Below are 25,860 nucleotides of genomic sequence, written 5' to 3'. Positions count from 1 at the left end.
ACCCACACCCACGCCCATACCCACGCGCAACTGTACACACAATGTTCCCAAAATTCTTCCTGGCCACTTCAAAAGTGATTGAAGCAGGTGGGTGTTTATCTGTTTTGTAACTGGTTGGTTTCATGCTCTATTTGTCCTGAAAGCTGAACAATAATTTGTGTTTATAGAGTGATCAATGACTGCTCTTCTCTTACTGGACAATAATCCATCTCAAGCATTGGAAACTCCGTAAATAATTGGAAAGTTTCTCGTAACCAGTGTTGCAAGCCTATTTCAGTCAATGGTTTAAGACACTGGGAACTGCTCCTTCAAGAACTGAAGAACTTAATTAAGATAATGCCTCCTTTGCAAGATGTATTGGCGATCAATGTCAAGCAAGCTACATACAGCGCAGCTGGAGCGTGGACAACATTTCAACAAAACATCCCAAAGTGATTAATGAATAATTTGCTGAATCCTGAAGATGACGGCAGTATCAGATAACATTTAAACTCAGCAAGTAATATTAATGAACTTGAAAACAGGTATCAACACATAATGCTGGCAATGCATAATTCCCAGTTACTGATAATGAGCCTGTAGAGATGATTAATATAGATGCTGAAGATGGAAGGTTGGTTGGTAAGAGTTTAGCATCAACAAAAATACAGCAAAGGAATGCAGTCCAAAAACAAAGAAAGTAGGTTACAGTACACGTGTTCGCCCACTGCTTGAGTACTGCTCACCGGTGTGGGATCTGTACCAGATTGGGTTGATAGAAGAGATAGAAGATCCAAAGGAGTGCAGCGTGCTTCATTACAGGATCATTTAGTAATTGTGAAAGCGTTACGGAGATGATAAACTACAGTGGAAGACACTGCAAGAGACGCTCAGTAGCTCGGTACGGGCTTTTGTTGAAGTTTCGAGAACATACCTTCACCAAGGAGTCAAGCAGTATATTGCTCCCTCCTACGTATATCTCGTGAAGAGACCATGAGGATAAAATTAGAGAGATTAGAGCCCACACAGAGGCATACCGTCAATCTTTCTTTCCACGAACAATACGAGAGTGGAATAGAAGGGAAAACCGATAGAGGTAGTCAAGGTACCCTCCGCCACACACCGTCAGGTGGCTTGCGGAGTATGGATGTAGATGTAGAAGTATAACTAAAATACTGAGGGACAATGTGGCTCTCCAGACTCTCAGTCCCTACAAAACAAAAAATTTCGAAATTTCTAACCCATAATAATTTTGTATTTCAACTTCCTAAATCTTTTAACTCTTGTTTATATTGCTTTGAAAAATTCTCTCTGGAGCATCATTCAAGAAACTCAACTATAATCAGAAGGAACCCAATCCACGATCAGAACAACCAACTGTAGAAGAGATTACCCAACATAAATATCTTGAGGCTCCTGGGGAAGATGGGAGTATTGTATGCCAAAAATAAAGCAATCAAGAAGCCAACACCTCTAGACCAGAGTTCAGCATGTGATTGATACCATTTGGTACTACCTTGAGGTACATGTTCCCACTGCCTAAAATACTGTCTGATGATAAGCCACTGATTGACAGTATTAACAGCACTAACACTGTGAAACTTGAGCTTCACTCAGCATCAAACAAATTGCAGGATTACAGCCCAGTGCACAGTCTGTCAATCTGAAGGCACAAATGCAATGTGAAGAGTGTCACGCATGCGAAGTATGAATTATCAATGGATAAGCAAGTAGCATTAACTCTGCCCTGCTGTTCTTTGACTAGGGAGGGAGCAAGATTCCAAGCATAAGCCTCCCCATCTATTTCAGAGCTCACATGCTAATTTAATCTCAACTGCTTCCTTAGTAACACTATTGAAATAGCTGGGAGAACAGGCTAGTAGTATCTCTGTGTTATATTTGATAGAACGACTTCTGCCAAGACAATGTTCAATAGATCTGCTTGCCTATTATAAGCCTGTATTACATTTACGCTCCATATACCTGTTCTCCATGATCCTGATGGTCTAACCAACTTATGACATGACACAATTGCAACGCTGTTTGCTTTATACAAGAAACACTACCTAGTCAATAACATGGGTCGCCATTTCCCAGTCATAAGAGCTCATTAGATGGTGCCACAAAGTAACAATAGTACACATGCCATCATTGTGGAGGAGTACATTCATAATTGTGGTTCTGTAATTACTCCTCAGCGAGCACTCCGCATTTGGTTCAAACTTGGCCGACATGATTTTGCCCCTGATAGAAAAACTATTCAATTCTGAGGATCAAATTTTAGAGCATCAGGTTCTCCACTGACAAGGAAATCTACTGACCGATCTCGAACTTTAACCCTTTCGGATGTTGTGGTTCCGTTTGAAGCCACATAGGATTTTTATCATTTTGTGGCATACAAACCATAGGTACATAGTAGCCACCGTTTACATCCACAGTGGATGTAGCCCTGTAGCAGCTGCAGCTTGACCAACTCTATAAATTTTGAATCTTAGCAGTTACATGAACAAAGGTAGCAGACATTTTTGTATGCAGTGCATGAATGTCTTTGTCTTCGAACTGTGATTGAATTGTCTCTACAAGCCATGTTTTGCACATGGATTAAGGTGGGTACTGATGAAACTTTAAACCGATTGGGGGAAAAAAAAAAAAAACACCATGAGGCTGAAAAATGATATCTTGGCATGTGAATTAACTGGGTAAATCCAATTTGCTAAACAAAAATTTTTTCATACCTTTGGATTTTTTAGTCTTGAAACAATCACTATTTTTTCAAACGCATGCATGGAGTAGTTGTTTATCACGGAATGTATTTACAAAAAAAATTTGAGCCAAAATTGTTGAAAATTGATGGAGAATCAGCATGTTTTTATTGTCGCCATTTTGATTTTTTTCAAAAGAGTTGAAATTAGTACAGTTAGGTTCCTATCACTAAACGGATATGGACAGTGCAAAAATTTAATTGAAACATTAAATGAATGTCTGCATATGTGCACAATCCGTATGAAATCAGTAATCGTGTATGTTTATGTGCCTAATCTACACGTACACTTTTCTTGCAATTTCCAGACATGCAGATTTACATTTGTGGTGGACTCAATAAATATATATAAAGGTTTCTGGTCCACGATGCATTGTGATGGGGTGTGAGGTTCTTAGGGTGAGCAGGTGATCAACATTGGAACACAGTCCGGTTAGTTTACATAACTTTATTCATATCATGATACATGCATAAACTCTAGCAGTCAACATCCTAAAAGTCAGTCTACCATCTCTTAAAGGGATGGGGAAGTCCGGCAATTACTGAGAACACGACACCTGGCAGCTATAAAAGACCCAGTGTTATTCCGCGTGGCCAGCTATACCCTTGGCTGATGACCCACCCATGTGGATGTAGCAGACATGAGATTGTGCTCTCTGCAGTGGAGGTTGAGTATTCACATGCACTACCTCATCACTCTCTGGCACATTCTTTAATATCTTGAAATACAAGCAACGAATAGTATCAAACATGTCTCAATATAAGAGACAGTTGGTGAATCGTTGTGAGATAGTGAAGAAGAGAGGAAAAATGTGAAAGGTGAAGAAAATGAAAGTGTCAGTGAAAATGTCAATAAAAATATATTGAAAGAGAAAAACATACAAAAACAAATGCAATTTGAGAATATTGCTAGGAATAGCATTGAGAAACACAATGTTGCTAGTATTAGTGATGAAAAAAAAAAAAAAATACAATTAAGGAAAGACAGATGAATCTGAATTGGCTTTTCATTGTTATCATAATCATGATAAAAAATGAGGTGCCCAAATTACAACCAAAGTACCTTGAATTTTGAGTTGGATACAACGTGCAAGGGGTTTCCGTGTAGAATCAAGCTAAAATGTTTAACGCGAATTCAGTGGAAATGAACCTTCCAAATCACATTTTGTACATCGAGATGATGCTTCAAACAAAATACAAGCAAAGTTTCTTTTGATGTAAATATGAGTCTGCGCTTAGCATTTATTTATGCAGGAAGAGGATATATGAGCATTCAACATTTTGTGATGATTACAAATATGCAATTTTTCTCCTGTGATACTTTTCAAGAACACGTGCAACATACGGGAATTGCTGTTGATAACCTATAAAAGTCGTTTTTTATTAATGTTGCATAATAGTAAAAAATACATATAAAGGGTTAGAACTTCATTGCAAGCCTATAGAAACTGACATTGATGAAGATTTAACATTGCATTTTGAGAATGAGCTTATTCATAAATCTTGAGGAAAATGCAAAATTGGATTCAGATGAGCTAATTGGTAAAGATTGTGAGGACAATTGACACATGGATTCTGACTGTGAGCTTAGTGATGTTAATATCACCAACAATGATATGATAATGAAAAGTTTAGATGACAAAACAGATTCAGATGCCAGTTACAATGGTTCATAGCCAACTAGGGGTTTCCAAAGTTGGTTTTGGCAGCTTGTTGATTTATTCACAGAACACATTATCAATTCTGATATTGTACCAAAGTTTCGTCACACTTGCATGGCTTCTACAACTCAGTTAGGTGAAGATTCAATCGAATTTCATTTTTGGTCGGAAGGGGATGCCATTCAATGTCCTGCGAATCATTCGGGATCCTCTGGTCTGACGGAATCTATCTGAAAGCTATGGATTTCTATACAACAAAATGCTTTCAGGTGGTGACTCAAAAGTTTTCAATGTGCCGCCTCAACTGAATATTTATGGAGATAATCATGAAATATGAAAGGAAGAATGTTTGAGACATGTTGCAAAAAGGTACTGTATGTCAGCATATCTACAAAAAAATCTCTTGTGTATACACTAAAGTGTACACATATCTACTTCACAAACTTTTATTTTCAATATTTATATCACAAAATTTGGACAGGATACATTTGCAAGTCATACTTTGTGCAGGGCCTTACCATGTATAATACAAATTGTGAAAGAAGCAAAAAAGTTACAGTGGGTGACATGAGTCGCAATTGAAGGACACTATGATAAAAAAGCTTACAGAATATTATAAAAAGCAATATTTAGAAATAAAGGTGATATAAAGGTACATATAACGTAGTTTTCAGTATGATTGACATTTTACAGTTACAAAGATGCCAACTAATTTATTACTTAAAGAATATGAGAGATGCAATATATAAATCAATACATCAATGGGCTTCTATGGATAAAAATTCTCAGCTTTCTCACTGCCCGAAAGGAGAGTCATCATGGTGTTTTTATCAGTCAGCATTGGCAAAAGAACCTGAGCCTGGATCTCATGTTTCTAATATACAAACAACCATACATCAATTCTGTTTGGATAAAATACTGCCTTTTTGTAATTGCCTGACTGATGAATCACTACTACTAAGTTGTGCTTGATGTCTAACACGAAGTGCTAATGAGTATTTACACAGCATTATATGGAATGTGTGTACCAAAGAGAGATATGTTTCCGCAATGAGAGTAAAAGCAGTGGCTTCTGTCAGTGTTTGTGAATATAATGTTGGCTCTCACAGAGTTATTTCAGAAATAATGACAAAATTAGGGCTCAAATATCCTTATCAAATGGCAAAAGCATCAGCAAAAAAAGGATGAAGTAGTATAGCAGCAAGCCAAAGTGAAAACTTCAAAAAAATTGATTTTGCCAAACATCAAAGAGAAGAAGCTAGATTCGAATGTGATTGTGTAACCTAAGATGCCATGTCGTTTTGATGTAAATGCATATTATTCACACATGTACACTGCCTATGTGAAGTACTATGTACACTGAAAATAAAGAACACGATTTTCAAGTGAATGAAGTCATCTTTTACTTATTTCTCCTTAATACTACTAGGCCAAACATTGTATAATGTCGTAGTAATTCTATTTTACACTAAATTCTTGCAATGTATTGTAAAAACAGTATTGTTTAAATGTTTCTACACTTTTTGGACGTTTTTATGTATGTTAAAAATGACATAATATTTAAGTTTTTTGAAAAACGATCAACATGGCTGAAATGTGCCAATTTTAAATATTTTTAATTAAATTTTTTTGTAAATACATTCCATTAAAATCAACAACTCCATGTATAGATTTGAAAACGATTTTTTTTTTTTTTTCAAAATGCAAAAATACAAAGGTATGAGAAAAGCTTCTGTTCAGCAAAATGGATTTACCCACTTAATTCAGCATGCGAAGATATGTTTTGAAACAAATTTTCAGCCCTATTTTTTTTTTTTTGGCCCATCGAGTTGATCACCTTAAGTACATTAAATTGTCCTGCTCCAATTTTTACTCTGTGCATACCAATAAAAATTAAATTTATGTATTTCCTTTCACAATTATTGTGGTAGTTCCTTTTGAATCCACTGCATCCCTAAGGGCAAAATGAGTAGCTGCGTTGTTGTTTTTTTCAGTTTCTCATGATGTGCTCTGCAGATTAAAGGAAGAGGAAATTCTGCTGTGCCTTTCAGAAGCGATTTCTTTTGGTTTTGACTCAGATCAACGGAAGCAGTGAAATTGGAACAAGTTTGGTGAAGATAGTGATTATTTTTGGGAAAAAATGATCAGTGTTGTCTTGCGTTATTTCAGAGACAGAGAGCAAAGAATGACTCTTAAATATATATATAATAAAGAAGGAACATCGCAGAAACAGATGGAAGTGTTCTCTCTTGTCAAGTAGTACTATGCCTAACAGCACAAAGGAACTGTGTTATTCCTTATCACCTAACGTAACGACAATTCATGCATGGTGGCTCCATTTGAAACCATCCTGTATGTGTTCAATTAATGTATGTAACACTTGGTTTTCATACTTCCTGTCTCAATGTACATCTATTAATACAATAAAAATAAGAAAATTCAAAAAAATTAATTTTTAATATTCTGAGTCTGGAAATGTGTTGTATGTGATAGCGTCCATCAAGCAATCTCCAAAGTGTTTAGTGCTTAAACATGCAACTGCCGTGGAATGTCTGATATGGCCATCTGCACAGAGATCTTTGCACGCAATCCTACAAAATGATAATTACTCAATAACGAAGTGAGAGAGATTTTGAAACTCGCAAAGGTGCGTGTCACGAAATTCTTCAGAACATCCACCTGATGCTGTTGAGATTTCTCTGACAAGGCCCACTTCCACTAGTCAGATACTGTCAGTAAACAACAGTTCCTCTGCTGGGTAGCAGAAAACTCTCAGGGCAATCACCACTTCACAGCCATCATGTGACAGTTTGGTGCACTGTTGCTGAATTAGGTGTGTGGAGTCTATATTTCTTTGAAGAAGATATTGTAATGGTAATGGTTAATTCAAATTGTTACTGTTGCACAATAGAGACTTAAGTTAAATTAGTTAGCTGGGGACTATGAAGAGGGAGAAGTCTGGTTTCAACAATACGAAGCCCCCAGGTCATACCTATCGGCATTCTCTACAATTTTTTGAAACAGTTGTTTCCGGGATATCTTCTCTCTTCATGAGAAGACTACACCTGGCCCCCAAGGTCACCAGTTTTATCACTTTATGAGTTTTTCTTTTGGAAACACTTAAGAGCTCCCATGTACAAACATTGCCTGACAACACTGCAAGTACCTAAGAAGGTGATCACCAAGGAAGTGGCTGCCATTTCACCGCCCATGACACGAAGAACTATCACCGACTTATGGGAATGGCTTCGTCAACGTGTAAACAATGGAGGGCACCACTTACTGGACATAATTTTTAAAACCAATTAATGGAAAATAGCATAGTATTTGCTGTTCAAAAATAAAAGTATTTTTCTGTCTCTTTGTTTGTTTGTAACTACCTTTTGACATAAGGGAGGTCTTTTTGTTGGACTTTGTACAATTAGTGCAATATTTCATGCTCTAATAATCCCATCAAAGTCCTGAAAACAATCACAACCCTTCATATCTTTGGACAAACTTGTACATGTACAACACATTAAATGCAAATTCATAAAAGGAAACAAAACATGTAAAAAAGAGATCAAAGCCCTGCACAATTATATTTGTTGGCAAAATGTTTAGTATGTATACACAATGATTGCCTTACTCAATCTGTCAGGCACTGACATACTAGCAACCATAATGTTTAAGGCATCAGACACATTTGTTGTTCTAGAACTATAAGAAGTCAAATTTGCCAACAAATGTGGTAACAGCTTAATTAGAAAGAATCTAAATTGATTAAATGAATAAAGGAGATGAAAAAAGTAAATTTTGGGGATTCAATATCAACGCCAGAATCAAGGAGGATTAACTCACCTGCTTTTATCTGAAGATTTGTTTTTGTGGTTGTCCTTGTGGTTTGAACTGTGCTTCTTATGTTTCGATGAATGCCTAAAACAAAAAACGATTGTTTTATTAAGCAATCGAGACCACCTGTACAAATTTACTTAAGAGATGACATACATATGTGACAAAATCATTTAAGCATATACACTGCCTGACGAAACAAGTGAAACACCCAGATGAAGGAGGTAATGAAATGACGAAATTTACAAGAAACTTGGAAGTATGAGCCCACATATCAGTATGATGTTGCATCACTTATGGCCTGAATGCACGCACCAATTCCTTTGAGAAGGGTGCCATGAAGCCGCTGTGTCCTCTCCTGAGGGAAGCCAACTCAAAACTGTTGTAACTGGTCCTCGATATCCTGAATAGTGGCACTGGAAGAGAGTTTACATCTCAACTGATCACCCAAATGTTCTACCACGAGCAAACTTAGGGATATTTTTGACCACGGGAGTACCTCAGCATCACAGAGAGACGTGCCCTGTGCGAATGAGCACTGCTGTGTTGAATTTGCACCATGATACTGTTGCATAGAAGTCAAACATGAGAAGAATGCAGGATGTCTGTGACATACCACTGTGCCATCAGAGTTCTCCCAATCACTACCTGCCTTGACCGGGAGTTATACCCAATGGCTCACCACACATTGACACCAAGAGTAGCACCACTGTGGCTCTCAAAAACATTGGAAAAATTGAACCTGTCCCCAGACCGTTGTCATACTCACCAACGAAGGCCATCCGGGGTAGTGCAGAATCATGATACATCCCTAAAGCACAAGGTGACAACATTCATCAGCAGTCCATGCTTCCCATCATGGGACCACTCCAAATGCAGCCATTGGTGTTGTGGCATTACTGGCAGCCTTGTGACACTATTAATCTGGAGTCCATGCTTCCCACTGTGGCACCACTCCAAATGCAGCCGTTCGTGTTGTGGCATTAATGGCAGCATATGTATGGTATGGTATGGTAGCTGCCCAAGATATTTGCTAGTCCATTACCTTTTCTATAATGGCAGGCACAGATGCGAAGTGTCACGGTGTGCTTGGCACACAATACAATGATCCTCCCTGGAGATCAGACATGGTTGACTGGAACCTTGATGTGGGTATGCCTGCCCTCATGTTCCTATGTAGTCCAACATCAGGCCACCGACACTTCCGAATACCCCACAGATCTGGATATTGCACGATTCAACCAGTTGGTCAAATGGAAACACAACAGGAGACTCCTTCCAAATACTGTCATACTGATAATGCTGTCTCATGTAAGTATGTGCATCTCTGTGTCCTCCACAGTGATATCCTGCCTACCAGGCAATAAACCTGAACAACATTAATGCACTTTGGTGGCCATTCCATCCATCAGAGAGAACTGCAACTCTTAACACACACACACACACACACACACACCACCACCACCACCACCACCACCACCACCAATGGTGTGCACATGTATGAAGTTACATAACATGCGTGCTTGTCTTCTGGGTTCTTTGCTTTTTTTGTTAGGCAGTATATATATCAAGCATTGTAAAACTATCTTAATTTTCTGAGGAAATAACTGCTTTCCATTACTAACATGGGAACTAAGGTAATGCACAAAATCTATACTAATAATACTAGTACTAAAACCTTAAAACTGTCATGTCTGCCTAAATACCCTTATCTCCAAAACTACAACAAATTTTGATGACTTTTCACACATAACTTGCAACAGTGTATAGGTTTTATTTAATCAAAACTAGACATCGGACAAAAAAGATATTGTGATTTTAAGTTTTTTTTAACTGATGCCTTGCATTAGGGTCATTCCATGCCAAGTGGTCTAGAGGCTCCCACATGACCCTCATGGATTTTGATGAAATTTTGTATGAACATTCACACATGTTCTCAATGAACACTGGTAAAGTTTCAGTTTCAGAAATTCAATACTTTTGGAGATACAGTCACTTGTTGAAGACCATATCACAGCTTTCTATAGTGCGTCCTTGAATTTTCAGCAACTTTGAGATGAGATATCTCTGTAACTATTTGCATGAAAGAAACAAAACTTGGCCATCTTATACAACTTTTAGAGCTATTTAAAGTAAAATATTAAGAAAAGGATTTCTGAGCAATTTTCATATAGATAATTTGAAGCAAAGTTGGGCGAAAAAAATAGCTGTTTAAAAAAAATGCGAACTTTAGTTTTTTATATCTCCAAAAGTAATTGTGGGATGTACATAAAACTTTGCACACCATAACTCACCAACACAAGGTCTTAGAATATAAAATTTCATTCTCCTATTGCTTTCCATTATTTCACAAATCTAGGGTGAAGTTGACGATTTTTCAAAAAGTGCTAAAAATGGGTATTTTTAGTCAAATGTTTCGAAAAAGTGTTTTCTCCAAACTCTTCTAAACTATGGTCATTAGAAAGAGCTTATTCTAAACTATCTAGAAAAGTGGATTTGGTTTTGCAATGCAAGCATATAAAGCCCTAAAAAGTAGCATCATCAAAGAGGTGCACTGCAAGTTTGAACACATTTCTGTGGCACTCAAATTATACCTGAAATCTTTTATTTTGCCTTATACATGTTTATTAATGTCTGGGATAAGTAAATAAGAAGTCCTGATGAATAGGACCTAGCTTAAGTCTGAATAGCAAAAGAATAAAAATAGAAACAATGTCATTTCTTAATTGTCACCCCCCCACTCTCTCTCTCTCTCTCTCTCTCTCTCTCTCTCTCACACACACACACACACACACACACACACACACACACACACACACACACACACACACAATTATTATTAAGAATGAATGTAAATGGTAAAATTTATTTGCATAATCATCTAATTATTAGTTGCCTGTTTAATGAACAACACCAACTTACTGATGGAAAAGAAGTGTATAAATGAGTTGCTATGGTCCATGGTGGCTTAACCACTGCTAGTTTCATTTCACCTGAGAAAACCAGCATTCCCATTGCCACGCCCAATAGCTTAACAACAACAGCCACAGGTGGGTTTCTTTACCACAGGATCCCAAGCCTGATAAGGGTTTCTTTACACAAGTTCCCAAGCCTGATAATAAAATTATATAAGTGCCCTGTGTAAAGTTAGAAGGCACTCTTCGGTTCCTTAGATTGTTTCCTCTAATCTATTTCAATTTTTGATATGCTACATTAATTTTCTGATGAATATCAAGAGGAATGGTGTATTGCCAGCCAGACGAATTTACTGATGGAGCTGGAATAACTGCAATAATGTGGTGTTCCGGAACCCAGCACTTGTCACTTCTTGGTGGCCAATAAAATGACTTTGCTGGACCATGTGGGTGCATAAAGTTTATAATGCATCCCTTTGCTCTGTGGAGGTCTCACAGATATTCCCAATCCACCACACGTTTTCATTGATGCATGCAACATATTGTCCTGGTTGGAGAGCAGACATTAATATGCCTCCTTCATTACTGTGACCCATTTTAGCTAGAAAAGATGAACAATCATTTGAAACTTTGCTGACCTGAATTGTTGTTTCATCAATAGGTAAAAAGTGATGATTTTCTCTAGTGCCTGCTACAGTTTGCCCAAGTTTAAACCTCTCTTCTTGTGACAAAATATTTTTTTCAATTTCATCTTTACTGACTAAAACAAATTTAATTCCATTAATGTTTTCAGAAACAGATCTATGAGAGTAAGAATTTGTCCATTAAGTGGCTGTTGCAAGCTTGCTCTTGCTGCTAACTGCTTTGTTGTACCTCCAATCCCATCACAAGGTGATTTCCCGTGACTAGTAGCAAAAAAATTCCATTCGGCTGTCATTCCAAAATCACTCTTATGATAGCACAAATTTAGGAAATTCTCGAAATTTTTATATTGAGCACTGGAGCCATCACTGAAATAATGAATGTGGGATATCTATGCAAACCGTGCTTTTATATATCAAATGAAGTCCTTGACAAAAACGTGAACTGTAATAGTGTCATGCCACAAACAATCACTGATAATGCAAAAATTTAAAGATTCTACCTTCTCATTTTGACGAAAGTAGATAACAAATGGATGAATTGTTGCTTGACTATTGTCCCAGTGGAAGCCTTGCACAGCATCCTGAATGATAAAAGAATAATTTTCTGCAAAATCCATTAGGACAACAAGCTCTTCATCTTTCAGATGACATTTAAGGCCTTTAAGATGCAAGCTTTGATGCTTGGCAATGTAATGATGGCATGATGGACTCCATATTTTATTTTTTACATCTCCAATAAATTCATCCACTACCATTTGCTTCATGTCCAGTGTGGCCCGATCTGTATGTATCCATTGCTTAAACACAATAACTTCCTGGCAATTTCAGATGCTATAGCTTCGGGCCCAGGACACCTTTCACAGCGATGTAGCATGCACTGTTTAGAGTTTAAACTGCAAACTGCCTTGCTAGGAATCTCCTTATAATTTTCATGTATACCAGCTCCGCTAAGCATAAGCTTAACATTTTGGTAAATTGCACAGATGCAAACTGCATGCATTCCAGCTGATCCTAATGTTACACACCATTTGGGTCTAAGTTCACAAAACTTTGAGAACCCTATTTCTGTACCATTTATATTCTTATAGATAACATACATTTCCCGTAAATTGCAAAGTAACAATCTTTTCTGCATGTATGTCTTTCTATCTAAAAGTCTAACTGAAATACTATCTTTCTTTCCAGGGCACACGCTACTATACTCATCATCTTCAAAAAAATTTCGCACTCTACTAGCAAATTCTGCTGGTAATTTCCTGTGTTGCCTATTTTCGGGAAGTGCCAGAATGCCCTTCTCTGCGTTAAGCTTCTTCACCATTCTTTTGGACACGCCGAACTGAGCTGCTGTTTGTGTGACTGTCCAACTTACAGGTGCCAAGGTTAAAATTTGCAACTGTTCTTTATGAATTGCATTCTGCATCTTGGCTTTCAGTTCAGTCAGCAAATGTGCATAGTCGGCACAGTTTCCACATTCCTTAATTTCACTAGCATCTTCAATTTGTCGGTTTACTCCCACTGCATTTACAATTCTGTTTTTAATCACATTTTGAGCCTTTTGAATTTTCTTCTTCACATATTGGGGCTTATCTCTAGCTTACTGTTCTCTTCAGGGGTGAAATACCAATAGACAACAAGCTACTATTTAATTCTTCTTTTGGTTTAAAGTCCTCATCAGAATGTGATGGTGAGGCTGATAAGACTTCGTCCAAGTGTTTATTTAAGGTAGTCCTCGGACAAATTTTCTGACCTGGCTTTATGTTATTAACAAACTGCTTCTTCAACATATCGGAAGCCTTATTATCCTGCCTTAACATTATGATTAACTTTCCCAAAGGGATTGAAGCATTTTTTTGTAACCTCTCATATTGTGTCAATAACAGGGTTTCATGGTGTAGGCAAACTTGAGAGATATTGTCCAGCTTTGCTTCAGAACGTCGGACCAACAACTCTTTTTTCCTCATCACTAAAATCCGCAAACCATTTTAAAGCAGCTTTTTTGGCAAAGAAAGTGACATGACACTTTGTTCCACTATCTCCTTACGCAGTTGAGCAGGAAGGTATGCTGTTCCCTTCTGCATCCATCTCTAATCAGTAACTAAATAATGTATTTTGCCTCTGAGTGCAAATTATAATCTGCTTAAATTTCAGACAAATTGCTACTGAATGAAGTTATACAAACGTATAATACCAATGAAAAAATCTAATAAGAGATATATGCTATAAAAGACACAATCAAAACAATTTTTTGTAAATTAGATTACAAACTTTGATGGTCTTACGAATCACTTAACAAGCCACACTCAGTCAAGAGAATCCACTCACTATGCTGCAAACACACCACTGAAATACTGATTGTTCAAACAAGGCTCACAATAATGAAACAATCTGATTGTTAAAGTAATTGTTGCCATTACATTTTCTATAAACAGTTAATCTTGTGAATTTTCTCTGTGAAACTAGTGGTTACGTATTTACCAAGGTAGTAGGCTACATTTAAGTGTGATTAAATACAAAATTAAAACTCTTAGGTGTTTAACCAACCTATTTCACATGTTTCCCTAATAACTTTACGACAAAAATTCGCAGGTTACAACACCTAGGTATTAAAATCTCTGCAATATTGATTGGAAAATTTACATCACTTGCATGATTGAAACAAACCGATTCTTTTTTGGAAAAATGTTTTATACAATTGAATCCAAAAATTAGGTCTTCATTTTCCACTTGTAAATATTCACAATTTTGAGAAGTACCAAAAATTCTCTCTCTCTCTCTCTCTCTCTCTTTCTTTTCAAATGAGAAGAGTTTAATGCAGATGAACACTTACGATAAAAGCAGAAGGGCTACTTCTCATAGTTTTCAAGTTTTTCTGACAGTCTCATTGCCTATTTACCAGATCTTTTTATTTCAATTATTCAAGGCACTAATAAACATTTCTTAGGCATAATAAAAGGTTTCCGGTATAATTTGAGTGCTAGAAAAATGTGTTCAAACTTGCAGTGCACCTCTTTGATGGTGCTACTTTTTAGGGCTTTATATGCTTGCATTGCAAAACCAAATCCACTTTTCTAGATAGTTTAGAATAAGCTCTTTCTAATGACCATAGTTTAGAAGAGTTTGGAGAAAACACTTTTTCGAAACATTTGACTAAAAATACCCATTTTTAGCACTTTTTGAAAAATCGTCAACTTCACCCTAGATTTGTGAAATAATGGAAAGCAATAGGAGAATGAAATTTTATATTCTACGACCTTGTGTTGGTGAGTTATGGTGTGCAAAGTTTTATGTGCATCCCACAATTACTTTTGGAGATATAAAAAACTAAAGTTCGCATTTTTTTTAAACAGCTATTTTTTCCCCCAACTTTGCTTCAAATTATCTATATGAAAATTGCTCAGAAATCATTTTCTTAATATTTTACTTTAAATAGCTCTAAAAGTTGTATAAGATGGCCAAGTTTTGTTTCTTTCATGCAAATACTTACAGAGATATCTCATCTCAAAGTTGCTGAAAATTCAAGGACGCACGATAGAAAGCTGTGCTATGGTCTTAAACAAGAGGCTGTATCTCTGAAAGTACTGAATTTCTGAAACTGAAACTTTACCAGTGTTCATTGAGAACATGTGTGAATGTTCATACAAAATTTCATCAAAATCCATGATGGTCATGTGGGAACATTTCTCGATATTAGACCATTTGGCACGGAATGGCCCATTAAAGACCTCTCCAAAATGCATTGTTTTTAGTACAGTTTGTCATGCAAAAGCACCAGAAATGTGGCATCATCAGATAAAAAAAAAAAAAGATAGATCCGTTACTATGGGAAAATTACTTTTAGTAATTTACTTTCAAAGAGAGAGAGAGAGAGAGAGAGAGAGAGAGAGAGAGAGAGAGAGGGGGGGGGGGGGGGGAGGGAGAGAGAAACCTGAATTGGGTAAAAACAACACTGAATTGTAGAGAAAACAACAAAAAACTGTGGAAAAACAACAACACTGAATCGAAGGGGGGAGGGAGGGGGGACGACTTTTCCTGTCCCTACTAATTGAGTGAATGGATGTAGCAATTCCTTATAATAGGCCCATGCAATCAAGATTGTGCATATTGTCTGATAGTGTATGAATGCTCAGCTTCTTCAGAAACCATCTATGCAACCTTAAACGACATATTTCAGTCAAATGCCTAACTTCTGTACAAATTTTCCAGTTTAACCAGATCCGCTGCCACATCATCTTTATAACACCTATCATAATACTAAGTAGCAAAAAAACTAATGTTTTGTGTATCACAACTGTGAATGTTTCCCAACAACCTCACATTTAAAAAAACTCATGATGGAGGCCTCCTATATTACATCAACACACACACACATACACACACACACACACACACACACACACACACACACACACCAGTCAGCTGCCAGAGACTATGGTCGCGTGCGTGTGTGTGTGTATTTTTGACAAAGGCCTTGTTGGCTGTAAGCTAACTTTCCAACAGTCTTTTTTTGTGAATTTCTGCGAATCAGCATCTCCTCTATATCTTACTATCAGATACAGAAATCATAGACTACCAGTAGCCTGTCCCTAATTCATTAGAGAATTTAACTTCCCTGTATAAAACACCTTCAAATGTCTGATTACTTCACAAATGAGTTATTGTGTTAAATATTTGACTTTCAAGCATGCAAAACTTTTACTGTTTAAGACAAATGATATTACTAACCATTTAAACTTTTCTGAAAACAAAAACTTCTCCTAAACTTTGTGTTGCACAATGATACACTGTGATCAAAAGTATCCAGACACCTAGCTGAAAATGACTTGCAAATTCATGGCGCCCTCCATCGGTAATTCTGGAATTCAATATGGTGCTGGCCAACACTTAGCCTCGATGACAGCTTCCACTCTTGTAGGTGCTGGAAGGTTTCTTGGGGAATTGAAGCCCATTCTTCACAGAGTGCTGCACTGAGGAGAGGTATCATTGTCGGTCGGTGAGGCCTGGCACAAAGTCGGCATTCCAAACATCCCAAACGTATTCTAGAGGATTTAGGTCAGGACTCTGTGCAAGCCAATCCCAATCGCAATCGCCATCCTCAAATTGCTCTTCAACAGTGGGAAGCAAGAAGGTGCTTAAAATGCCAATGTAGGCCTGTGCTGGAAATAGTGCCACGCAAAACAACAAGGAGTGCAAGCCCCTCAATGAAAAACACAACCACACCGTAACACCACCACCTCTGAATTTTATTGTTGGCACTAAACATGCTGGCAGATGACGTTCACCAGGCATTCGCCATACCCACACCCTGCCATCGAACTACCACAATGTGTACCATCATTCGTCACCCCACAAAAGATTTTCCACTGTTCAGTCATCCAATGTTTACGCTCCTTACACCAAGCGAGGCGTCGTTTGTCATTTCCCAGCATGATGTGCGGCTTATGAGCAGCTGCTTGACCATGAAATTTAAGTTTTCTCACCTCCCACCGAACTGCCGTAGTAATTGCAGTGGATTCTGATGCAGTATGGAATTCTTGTGTGATGGTCTGGAGAGATGTCTGCCTAGTACACATTACGACCCTCTTCAACTGTCGGCGGTGTCTGCCAGTAAACAGACGAGGTTGGCCTGTACGCTTTAGTGCTATACGTGTCCCTTCACGTTTCCACTTTGCTATCACACAGGAAACAGTGGATCAAGGGATGTTTAGGAGTGTGGAAATCTCACATACAGATGTATGAAACAAGTGACACCCAATCATCTGACCCCATTCCAAGTCTACGAGATCCGTGGAGTGCCCCATTCTGCACTCTCATGATGACTACTGGGGTTGCTAATACGGAGTGCATGGCAGTATGTGGCACCTAATAAGAAAAGTGTATGTTTTTGGGGGTGTCCAGATACTTTTGATCACATAGTGTATATTTTGCTGGTATCTTCAATGGCATATGTGGATACTGTCTGCAAAATTGGTTGTGAGTAAGAGATAGTAGTAAAAAACTATACATTAAAAGTTATGCTTGAAGCTGAAGTTTTACCACATGAATAACCAACATCTAGTAAGGGATAAACCTTCTTCCTTTCTTTATCTTGTGATGATGTTCACAAGCACGAGCTCTGAAAAGGTTGAAATTGTATGCAATGTTTGTTGAAAGTTGCTAAGCGTCCTCATTCTGAAATACTGGCCAAATATATTCTGAGTAAATTGTGTGCCTGATTATGTATAAACAGTTTAAAACTTAATATCCGAATTATTGTGTCAAACCATTAATGTAAGATTGTACCTCTTAATGAGTAGATTATGTCAACATTTATAAATTTTAAACTTGGTCAATATACCCATGCCAGTGAAACATGTCACTTGACAGCTTGCGTGAGGTTGGCTACACTGCGATTGCGAGGTTGCAATAGCTGCCACCGCACATGCCCACAACTCTGAAGTACATTTTGTAAATATAAGCTACAATCAACGTTTATATGTAAGTGCAACAAAGTACGTTTTTCTAACAGTGGAGAGAACGAGGACGAAGACTAAGCATTTGACAGTATATTAAACCGGGAAATAAAATCACCCAAAGTTAATGACAATATCTATAAAAGTCATTCCAAATTGTTACAGTAATAGCTGCATGTAAAATGTCGTATAATAATGTAAATCTAAGCATACCAAATAACACGCTATCCACACTCTTAAGAAGAAATAAAACAAAACATGCACAGACTACCCGATAGAATAGAGAAAAAGAATTAATTCTGTATACATTTACACTCACCAATTTATGATGTCAATGGTGGAATTCCATCCAGTTCTCCTTCACTGTCATCGGAATCGGTGCCAAAACTGTTGTCTTTGTCATCATCATCATCATCATCATCATTAAGAGAAATCATTAACTGTTCGTTTTCATTTATAATGCCATCTATAGTCTATGCTTCTCTTATCAGTTTAGCAACAGGGTCTACTTTTTTCCCTCCATGAGATAGTGTCTACAGTAGCAAGACCTTCATCTAACAGTCTTTCCACTTCTGTTATGGTAAAGGTCTTGTTGTTACTTCTAATGTACGCCTTGACTTGACTCCAAACCAATTCAATTGGATTAAAATGACAGTGATAAGGCAGTAGCCTAATTACCAAGTGACCCTGTCTGCTTGCAATTTCATCTACAATGTATGTAGGCGTCACAGACTTATTTTGTTTCGCGAGTGAGTATAGCAGCAGCTTTGTCATGCTCATGTCTGCAGCAATGTGTCTCGCCTGCAACCACTGCGCCATAGTTTCTTTACGGTCACTAGTGGTGGGAGGTTTATCTAAAATCACAGAATGGTACGGTGCATTGTCCATCATAAAAACTGTCAGAACACTAAACTGGAGCAACAAATTTTTAAACCGCTGTAGAAACTGTGGGTGGTCCATATCCTCATGATAGCCACCGGTTTTTTTCGATCGAAAAACTAGAAGTCCTTCAGGCACAAAGCCGTTTGAAGATCCTGCATGGACCACAATTAATCGTGATCCTCTTCCTGTTGGCTGATGACTGCTGCTATTCGGAGTATCATCTGTCCAGTATTTCTCAACTGATTCTCCAGCGTTGACCCAGGTTTCGTCTAACCGTATGACTGAGTGTATGTCCCTTCCTACAATTTTGTGTAAGAAAATGGTATGAGCTGCAATGACATGAGCTTTTTCTATTAACAGTTTTCGCCCATTGAACTTTTTAAAATGGAAGCCCATACTTTTTAATATCATCTTAAGTGACGTTTTCTCCCCTGAGAAAAGTTCACTTTCTTTTAAAGAAATTAGCAACTTCGCTATTGTGGGGTGTTCTTTCCCTTTTTATAGTATTCATATATGTGCCAACGAATTGCATAGGATTGGAAAGACTCAATATCTGTAATAGGCCGAGGCTGCTTCTTTTTCTTGCCCAGAGTACTTAAAAACAGACTGTTTCTTCCACAGGGGCTTTCTTCCACACTGTTTATTTCATTGTCTTTTAAGTCTTGAAGTAGCACCTCTTTCATTATTTCTGTTCTTTCACCGAGTCCTAGAGTTTTCGAGGTATGCTCCAAAACTTTATTGGCAGGAATCGATGCATGCCCATGAACAGAAACAAATTCTTTTTCTTGCTTGTAAAACTCTCGCGTCCTCCGTAGCAATTTCAAAGCCTGACTATTTAATGGCACTCCACAGCGCAACGGATTGTTGCGTGGCGAACGATATCGTTTTGGTGACATCGTTTAACAAACGAAAACTGTAGTTGGGGCGGTAACACAACACAACACAACAGGAGACGTTTGCGCACTAACATACAATGTTTACACTGAAGCTGGCAACGTGGCAGCGTCGACGCCGCAACTCGCTTTTGTTCGGTGCTTTTATTCAGGGTGTATACATGGACAAGGAAAAAAAATTCCCGGATTTTTCCCAGAATTCTCGATTAAAAATACATTTTCTCCCGGATGAAAACACACTTTTTCCGTGTTATTAAGTGACAGTATATTTTCCCTCGGAACTGTAAAACTTATCAATTCTTTGAATGGTTATGTTTTTATACATGGGCGTAGAATTTCGATTGCGATACGCTTTTGTAAGCGAGTCATTGCTCATGTCACGTGATCACGCCAGCCGGGACAGCGGATATTCAGAGCGTAGGACACGTGATGTAGTCCGCTAATAGCAACATCATTGTTGAGTAGGGCGGATACACAGGAAAAGTTAATGTTTTAAATTAATATACATAGTGTTGCTACAAGAAAAGCAAAGCTTTCACGTATAAAATTGGTCTCTAAGGTTAATAAGCTGCAACAGAAGCTAAACTTTCACATATAATGTTGATTTTTCTTGCCCGTGTTACACTTTAAGATACATCACACAAATGTGCCAGTAAAATTTTTAGCCGAGTCCAGTGAATTCTTATCAAAATTTTCCACAAATAAATTAGCTACCGTAGAAGAGTGAGATCTTCCTGTAGCACTGCATCAATTTGCTCATAATAACGACACGATTGTCTGATCTGGGCTCGAAATACTTCTAATGGCTCGTCATCAAATGCTCTGTGATTTAAGGCATTCATTGTACATTCTCACACATAGTTCCACTTGCGAAAAAGGATATTTACTTTGAAAGTAATGTTTTTCAAACCACCATTCGCAATTTTTCCCGCGACCTGTTAGAAACAGGTTCGTTTCAGCAGTCGTCAGAGAGCGCCAGATAACAGGCGCCACCGCACTTTGGCAGCTACGATGACGCAGGAAGCCCGTATGTTTGTATGTGTAAGACATTAAAAGATCTTACACTATGTCATAAAAGAAAAGAGACCGAAATATCGTTGTCTAATGCTGCGTAAGCTGTTAATACAAATAGTACCCATGACTGGTGTGGTTTCTTGATCTGATTACGTTTATTTTGTCACTGTCGGCTAGATAAAACAAAATAGGTCTTTCTAACACTGCAGAAATTGTAACACACACCAAATAAACGAGACTGTTTTGGCACAAATGGTCATTTTTATAACACAACAGAATAGAATTCATGAAGACCAACATAAAATGCCTATTAGGCCTACTACAAGTAAATAATTTAATGTTAGAAAATAGTTTCACATTTCATTCATACGCCCCAGTTTCTCGAGCATGAGATCGAAATCGTCATATTCTTCCCTAATTGCTTTGATGTCCCCGTTTCTTCTCCTTCCTCGTTCTCACAAACAATCTTGTCATGACTAATTCTGGAACTATTCCTGCCTTTGTCAAAATTTACTCGCTGGTTAACTTCACTAACCCTGCCAGAATCACCGGTTTAGTTATCCCTGATTATTCTCCGGTTAGGCGTTGTTATGTTCGTACAAACTACTTTCTGCGCTACTTCCAGAATATAAGTTAAGCGGCTGCTAGACGGGGACTGTACAACTGGTCCTTACTAGTGTAGCGATCTGGCCAAAAATTTGCTCACAAAATTTCATTTTCTTGGATACACCGAGAAGATAATACGTAATCTTTCTTACCTGTTATTCCTGTTAGTCGTTTATTTCCACTCTGGTAGTCTGACTATGGATTTCGCTAGTAATTATAACAACGCTGATCATTCCAAACCCAATCAACCACATAATCAGACAGCGGTTGGCGTTCACTCGTTCGGCTTTACTCCGCTCAGCTCGTATAACCCGGTCCCCTTTTGCTTGCAGGAAAGTTTATTTCTAGATGAGACGAGGATTCCCCTGACAGACATCATGTACACTAGGCATGCATTCAAAAATTAACTTATGATTCATTCAGAAATCAACTTTCAGAGTGTGTTCAAAAACCAGCAGGGATGCGTTTCAAAATCATGAGTAATCGGTAGACCAGCGTGCGATGGATGCTACACTCTTTGTGAAACATGATTTTTTTCTTCTCAAGAATATGAATTTGGCGCCCCCTCCTCTCCCCGCAATTGTCATTCGAGTCAGATACATCGGTTTGCCCTGCCACTCAACTGCGCATGCGCATGAGCCCGCTCGTAACTGCTTTAACGAATATGGTTAAACAGTTGTGACATCACGCTCATCGGAGACATTTTGTTCTTATGAAGCATTGCATAGTCTTCCTAACGCCTTTGACACATTTTGCTGTTGGCAAACGTTTGTATGAGCACTGTGTTTTGTTGTTGTATATGGCACATTTCCTTTGCAATTTATGTTTTATTTTCATATTTTTTTCTCGTTCACGTTTTATTGTTGTAGTATTATTCTGCAGTAGCGGGATAGAGTAATATCCTTTGTTAGAGTATCGATTCTTACCAGTCAAGTTTACAAAAATTTAACTGACACCTAAAATAATGAAAAATTCCCGGAATTCCAAAAAATTCCCGGGTTTTTCCCAGTTTTCTCCCTGATGAAAAAATTCCCGTGTTTTTCCTGGATCTCCCGGTTGTCCCGGGTCGTACACACCCTGTTATTGGTTCAGAAGACGCGGCGCCTCCCGTTCCTCACTTTTTTGTTTGATACACTACCAACTCTACGGCGCTTGGGAAGTGACATGTTTCAGCGGCCCGGGTATAATTACATGAAATACAGAAAGTCAAATTTTTGGTGCCCCTGGAACTAAGTAAATAGGCAACTGGGATCGGGTGCCCATTATAGCCGTTTATTCATACAGTTTAGCAGATAGGACATTTATGAATATATCAGCACAATAAATCTTGTACATCACGTATCATATTTGATGAGCTAAAGTGTTGATACCAGCAGCTGTTATTTGCACTTACACTGTCATCCCACTATTTTCATCAATTCAAATACCTCATTTACTCTTCCACATTTCACTTAACAAATTTTCTGTATTATGTCGCATCATATTTAAGAAATAAAAATATATTACCTGTCTTTTTCAGGTGATGTTTTAGCATGTTTGCTGTTGCGGTCATTGTAAGAACCGCCAGATCTCTTCTTCCCTTTTTTGTCCGTATATTCATCCTGAAAATCTCTGTGCTCTTTGTCTGCTTCTTCTGCTTCACGTTCAAGGTCAGACCAGTCTTTTCCAGACTCCTCCGAACTACCCAATTCCTCTTCTGAAAGGGGAAAATTGTTTTTGATAATTACTGGTGTCACAAAATCTGTTTCATTTTTAAATCTCTTATCTCAAGTACCACAACCACATGCGATTATAAATAATATGTTACCTTCAGACCCACTGTCTTCTGAATATTCAGAATACTCTGAGTCATCCTCCGATTCTTCTGAGTCAATGTCAGTCGGCTAAAATCATAAAAACGGAAAAAGGTAAGAAAATGATTTAAAATGACAAAGAACATGAGAGAGAGAGAGAGAGAGAGAGAGAGAGAGAGAGAGAGAGAGAGAGTGTGCGTGTGTGTGTGTGTGTGTGTGTGTGTGTGTGTGTGTGTGTGTGTGTGTGTGCGCGCGCGCGCGCGCGTGCGCTATAATTACTGTGACGCAACTACTATAAGTGGGTCGTTTGCAACAGAATGGGTCCAAAATAACAGTTAACTAAAGTGAATGGAAGGACTGAGCGCTGACTGTTTAGGAATGGTCATTCACTTTGGTCACTGCTGATGCTGTTTCCAGAACAGTCATTACCCTTTCCCTTCACATGTTCTTATTGCCCATTCCCACCTCAGTCTCAATCTTTTGCGAGTAGTCACTAGTTCATCATTCCAGTTCAACTTTTTCATAATTAATAACTCAATAAAAATTAAGTTGAATATAATAGATACGTTTTTCAGGTAACAAAAAGAGAAATCTTCTAACCTCCACGTCATTTTGGTTAACTGTAGAACAGATTCTTATCACAACGTAAGATTATTTTAAAAATTATTATTCATACTTTTTTTTGTTTTTTTTCTGCTTGATTTAATGAAAAAAAAAAGGTTGTGTGTGATTTCAGCTCAGTAGAGAGAGATGTTCCTCTCCACTTCAAAAATCTGAGAATGACATAAAATAGCGTTTACTTTTTATCTCAAAAAATGCTATTCAGAAGAAGTTTTTTTAACCAAAAACTTTATTACTTTCAACTTAATTATTAATACCCTATTGCTTCATTATCAATACAACCTATAATCCTAGTATCCACTTAGTATGTGAGATAATTATCATGACAAAATCACATTTTCTTTTAAGCATAGTTATTCTTTGATGAAGTCTCCTTTTTTTACCTAGAACCTTATGGAGATACTCAGACAGAACATGAAGAATATATAGCTAGCTTTTTCGGCATCATCCCTCCCCGCCATCAAAAGTGTTCCACGAGCACGACACCTGGATAATTTACGAATTTTAATTAAATGACAAGATGTAGTGTTGATATCTTCCTTTTCATGCCACTGAGAAGAATCAGTTTTAAGGAACTTGTCAGTCAAAGCATATCTGTTTGGAGACAGTCTCATCATATCAGAAATGAACTGTCATAATATTTGGGATTTGATTGATCCCTACTTGAATTCTTATAGAGTTTTGTCTGCTGGATCTGCTTCACAGTTCACTGTAGTGAATGGTTTCACCAACAGGAACCATACAGGCTTCTTCAGTTTTTGTAAAGCTGCATGCAGAATATATGTTTTGAAAAAAATATGGTGCTTTGGCTTCTGAAGTGGTGCAGGATCATGCTTCAACATAAGTAGTGATAAGGAAAATACAAAGACAGTAGAAACCTGATAATGAGTTGTCTTTGGTACCTTGATCGTGTCAGGCTACCAAAAATGCCAGATTTATGAGTGTCATTTAAAAGTAGCAGTGTACAGGGTGTGAAACACAAGGTACACAATAGGCAACTCGCCTTTATTTATTGCACGTTCTCTCTTTCCATTAAAGTGTAAAACTGTATTGTATAAGACATTTTAGACAAAAAATGAAAAACCTTTACTGCGTGCATCATGTAATATTATTTTAAGATTTTATGTCAAGATCAGTGCAGTATTACATTGTAGTACTGCACTAAGTATGTTTTAAACTAAAGTATTTCTATATTTTACTCATTTGAAATAAGACCTCAGGCCCTTTTTTTGTCCAACTCGTTAGTGTGAATGGTGAGCAGTTTAACTGACAGGAAAACCTTTTTCCATTTTTTTTTCCCCGAATTTTCCATTTTAATTGTCTTTGGTAGATATACGGTATCGCCTCTTTGGTAAAACAGAGGTTGAGCCTGGGCTGGTATAGTACTGGATGTTTTGCATAACACCCACAGTCAGTCCATGTTAACATCGCCCCATGGTAGTACCGTTGACTAGGAGCGCTATGTGTGAGTACCACTCATGGATGGACAGTCATTGAAACACAATCGGCCCACCAATAGGAGGATTGGGCGGGGATATGCGGAGCATGCTGGATGGGTTGGCAAGAGTGTGTCAGTATTTGGAAGGCACTCTTGACTGCCAGCTTGGTCCACGACCAGATATGTCCACTAGTTCCTCCCTTTCGGGGCACAGTGTCTCTCAATTTAACTGCAGCAGCCTCCTGTTGCCGTAGTGAGTTTGAGTTTAGCGTATCCCTCAAGCATAGGCTTTGTGAGCAATAAAACTTTCACTGCTAACTGGAATCAGTCTTTTCTATTAAAGGTTTTGTCCGAACATTACCAAACACCCCAC

The 25,860-nt window shown here is 37.9% G+C and overlaps 1 protein-coding gene across 2 annotated transcripts in view; it reads right to left on the bottom strand.

Moving 5' to 3' along the window:
- Positions 1-25,860, bottom strand: part of LOC126172228 (FACT complex subunit spt16) — a 155,027-nt gene that overhangs the window by 5,205 nt on the left and 123,962 nt on the right. For both annotated transcript variants that reach the window (XM_049920862.1, XM_049920863.1), the window contains exons 18-20: positions 23,443-23,518; positions 23,142-23,331; positions 8,242-8,316 (exon numbers count right to left, since the gene is read on the bottom strand). In XM_049920862.1, coding sequence (XP_049776819.1) covers positions 8,242-8,316; positions 23,142-23,331; positions 23,443-23,518 — 341 coding nt within the window. The remainder of the gene's footprint in view (positions 1-8,241; positions 8,317-23,141; positions 23,332-23,442; positions 23,519-25,860) is intronic.

This window comes from Schistocerca cancellata, chromosome 1 (genome assembly GCF_023864275.1).
Source record: "Schistocerca cancellata isolate TAMUIC-IGC-003103 chromosome 1, iqSchCanc2.1, whole genome shotgun sequence".
Lineage (NCBI taxonomy): Eukaryota > Metazoa > Arthropoda > Insecta > Orthoptera > Acrididae > Schistocerca > Schistocerca cancellata.
Note: the sequence above shows the minus strand (reverse complement) of the source record. Positions and strands in the feature narration are given on the sequence as shown.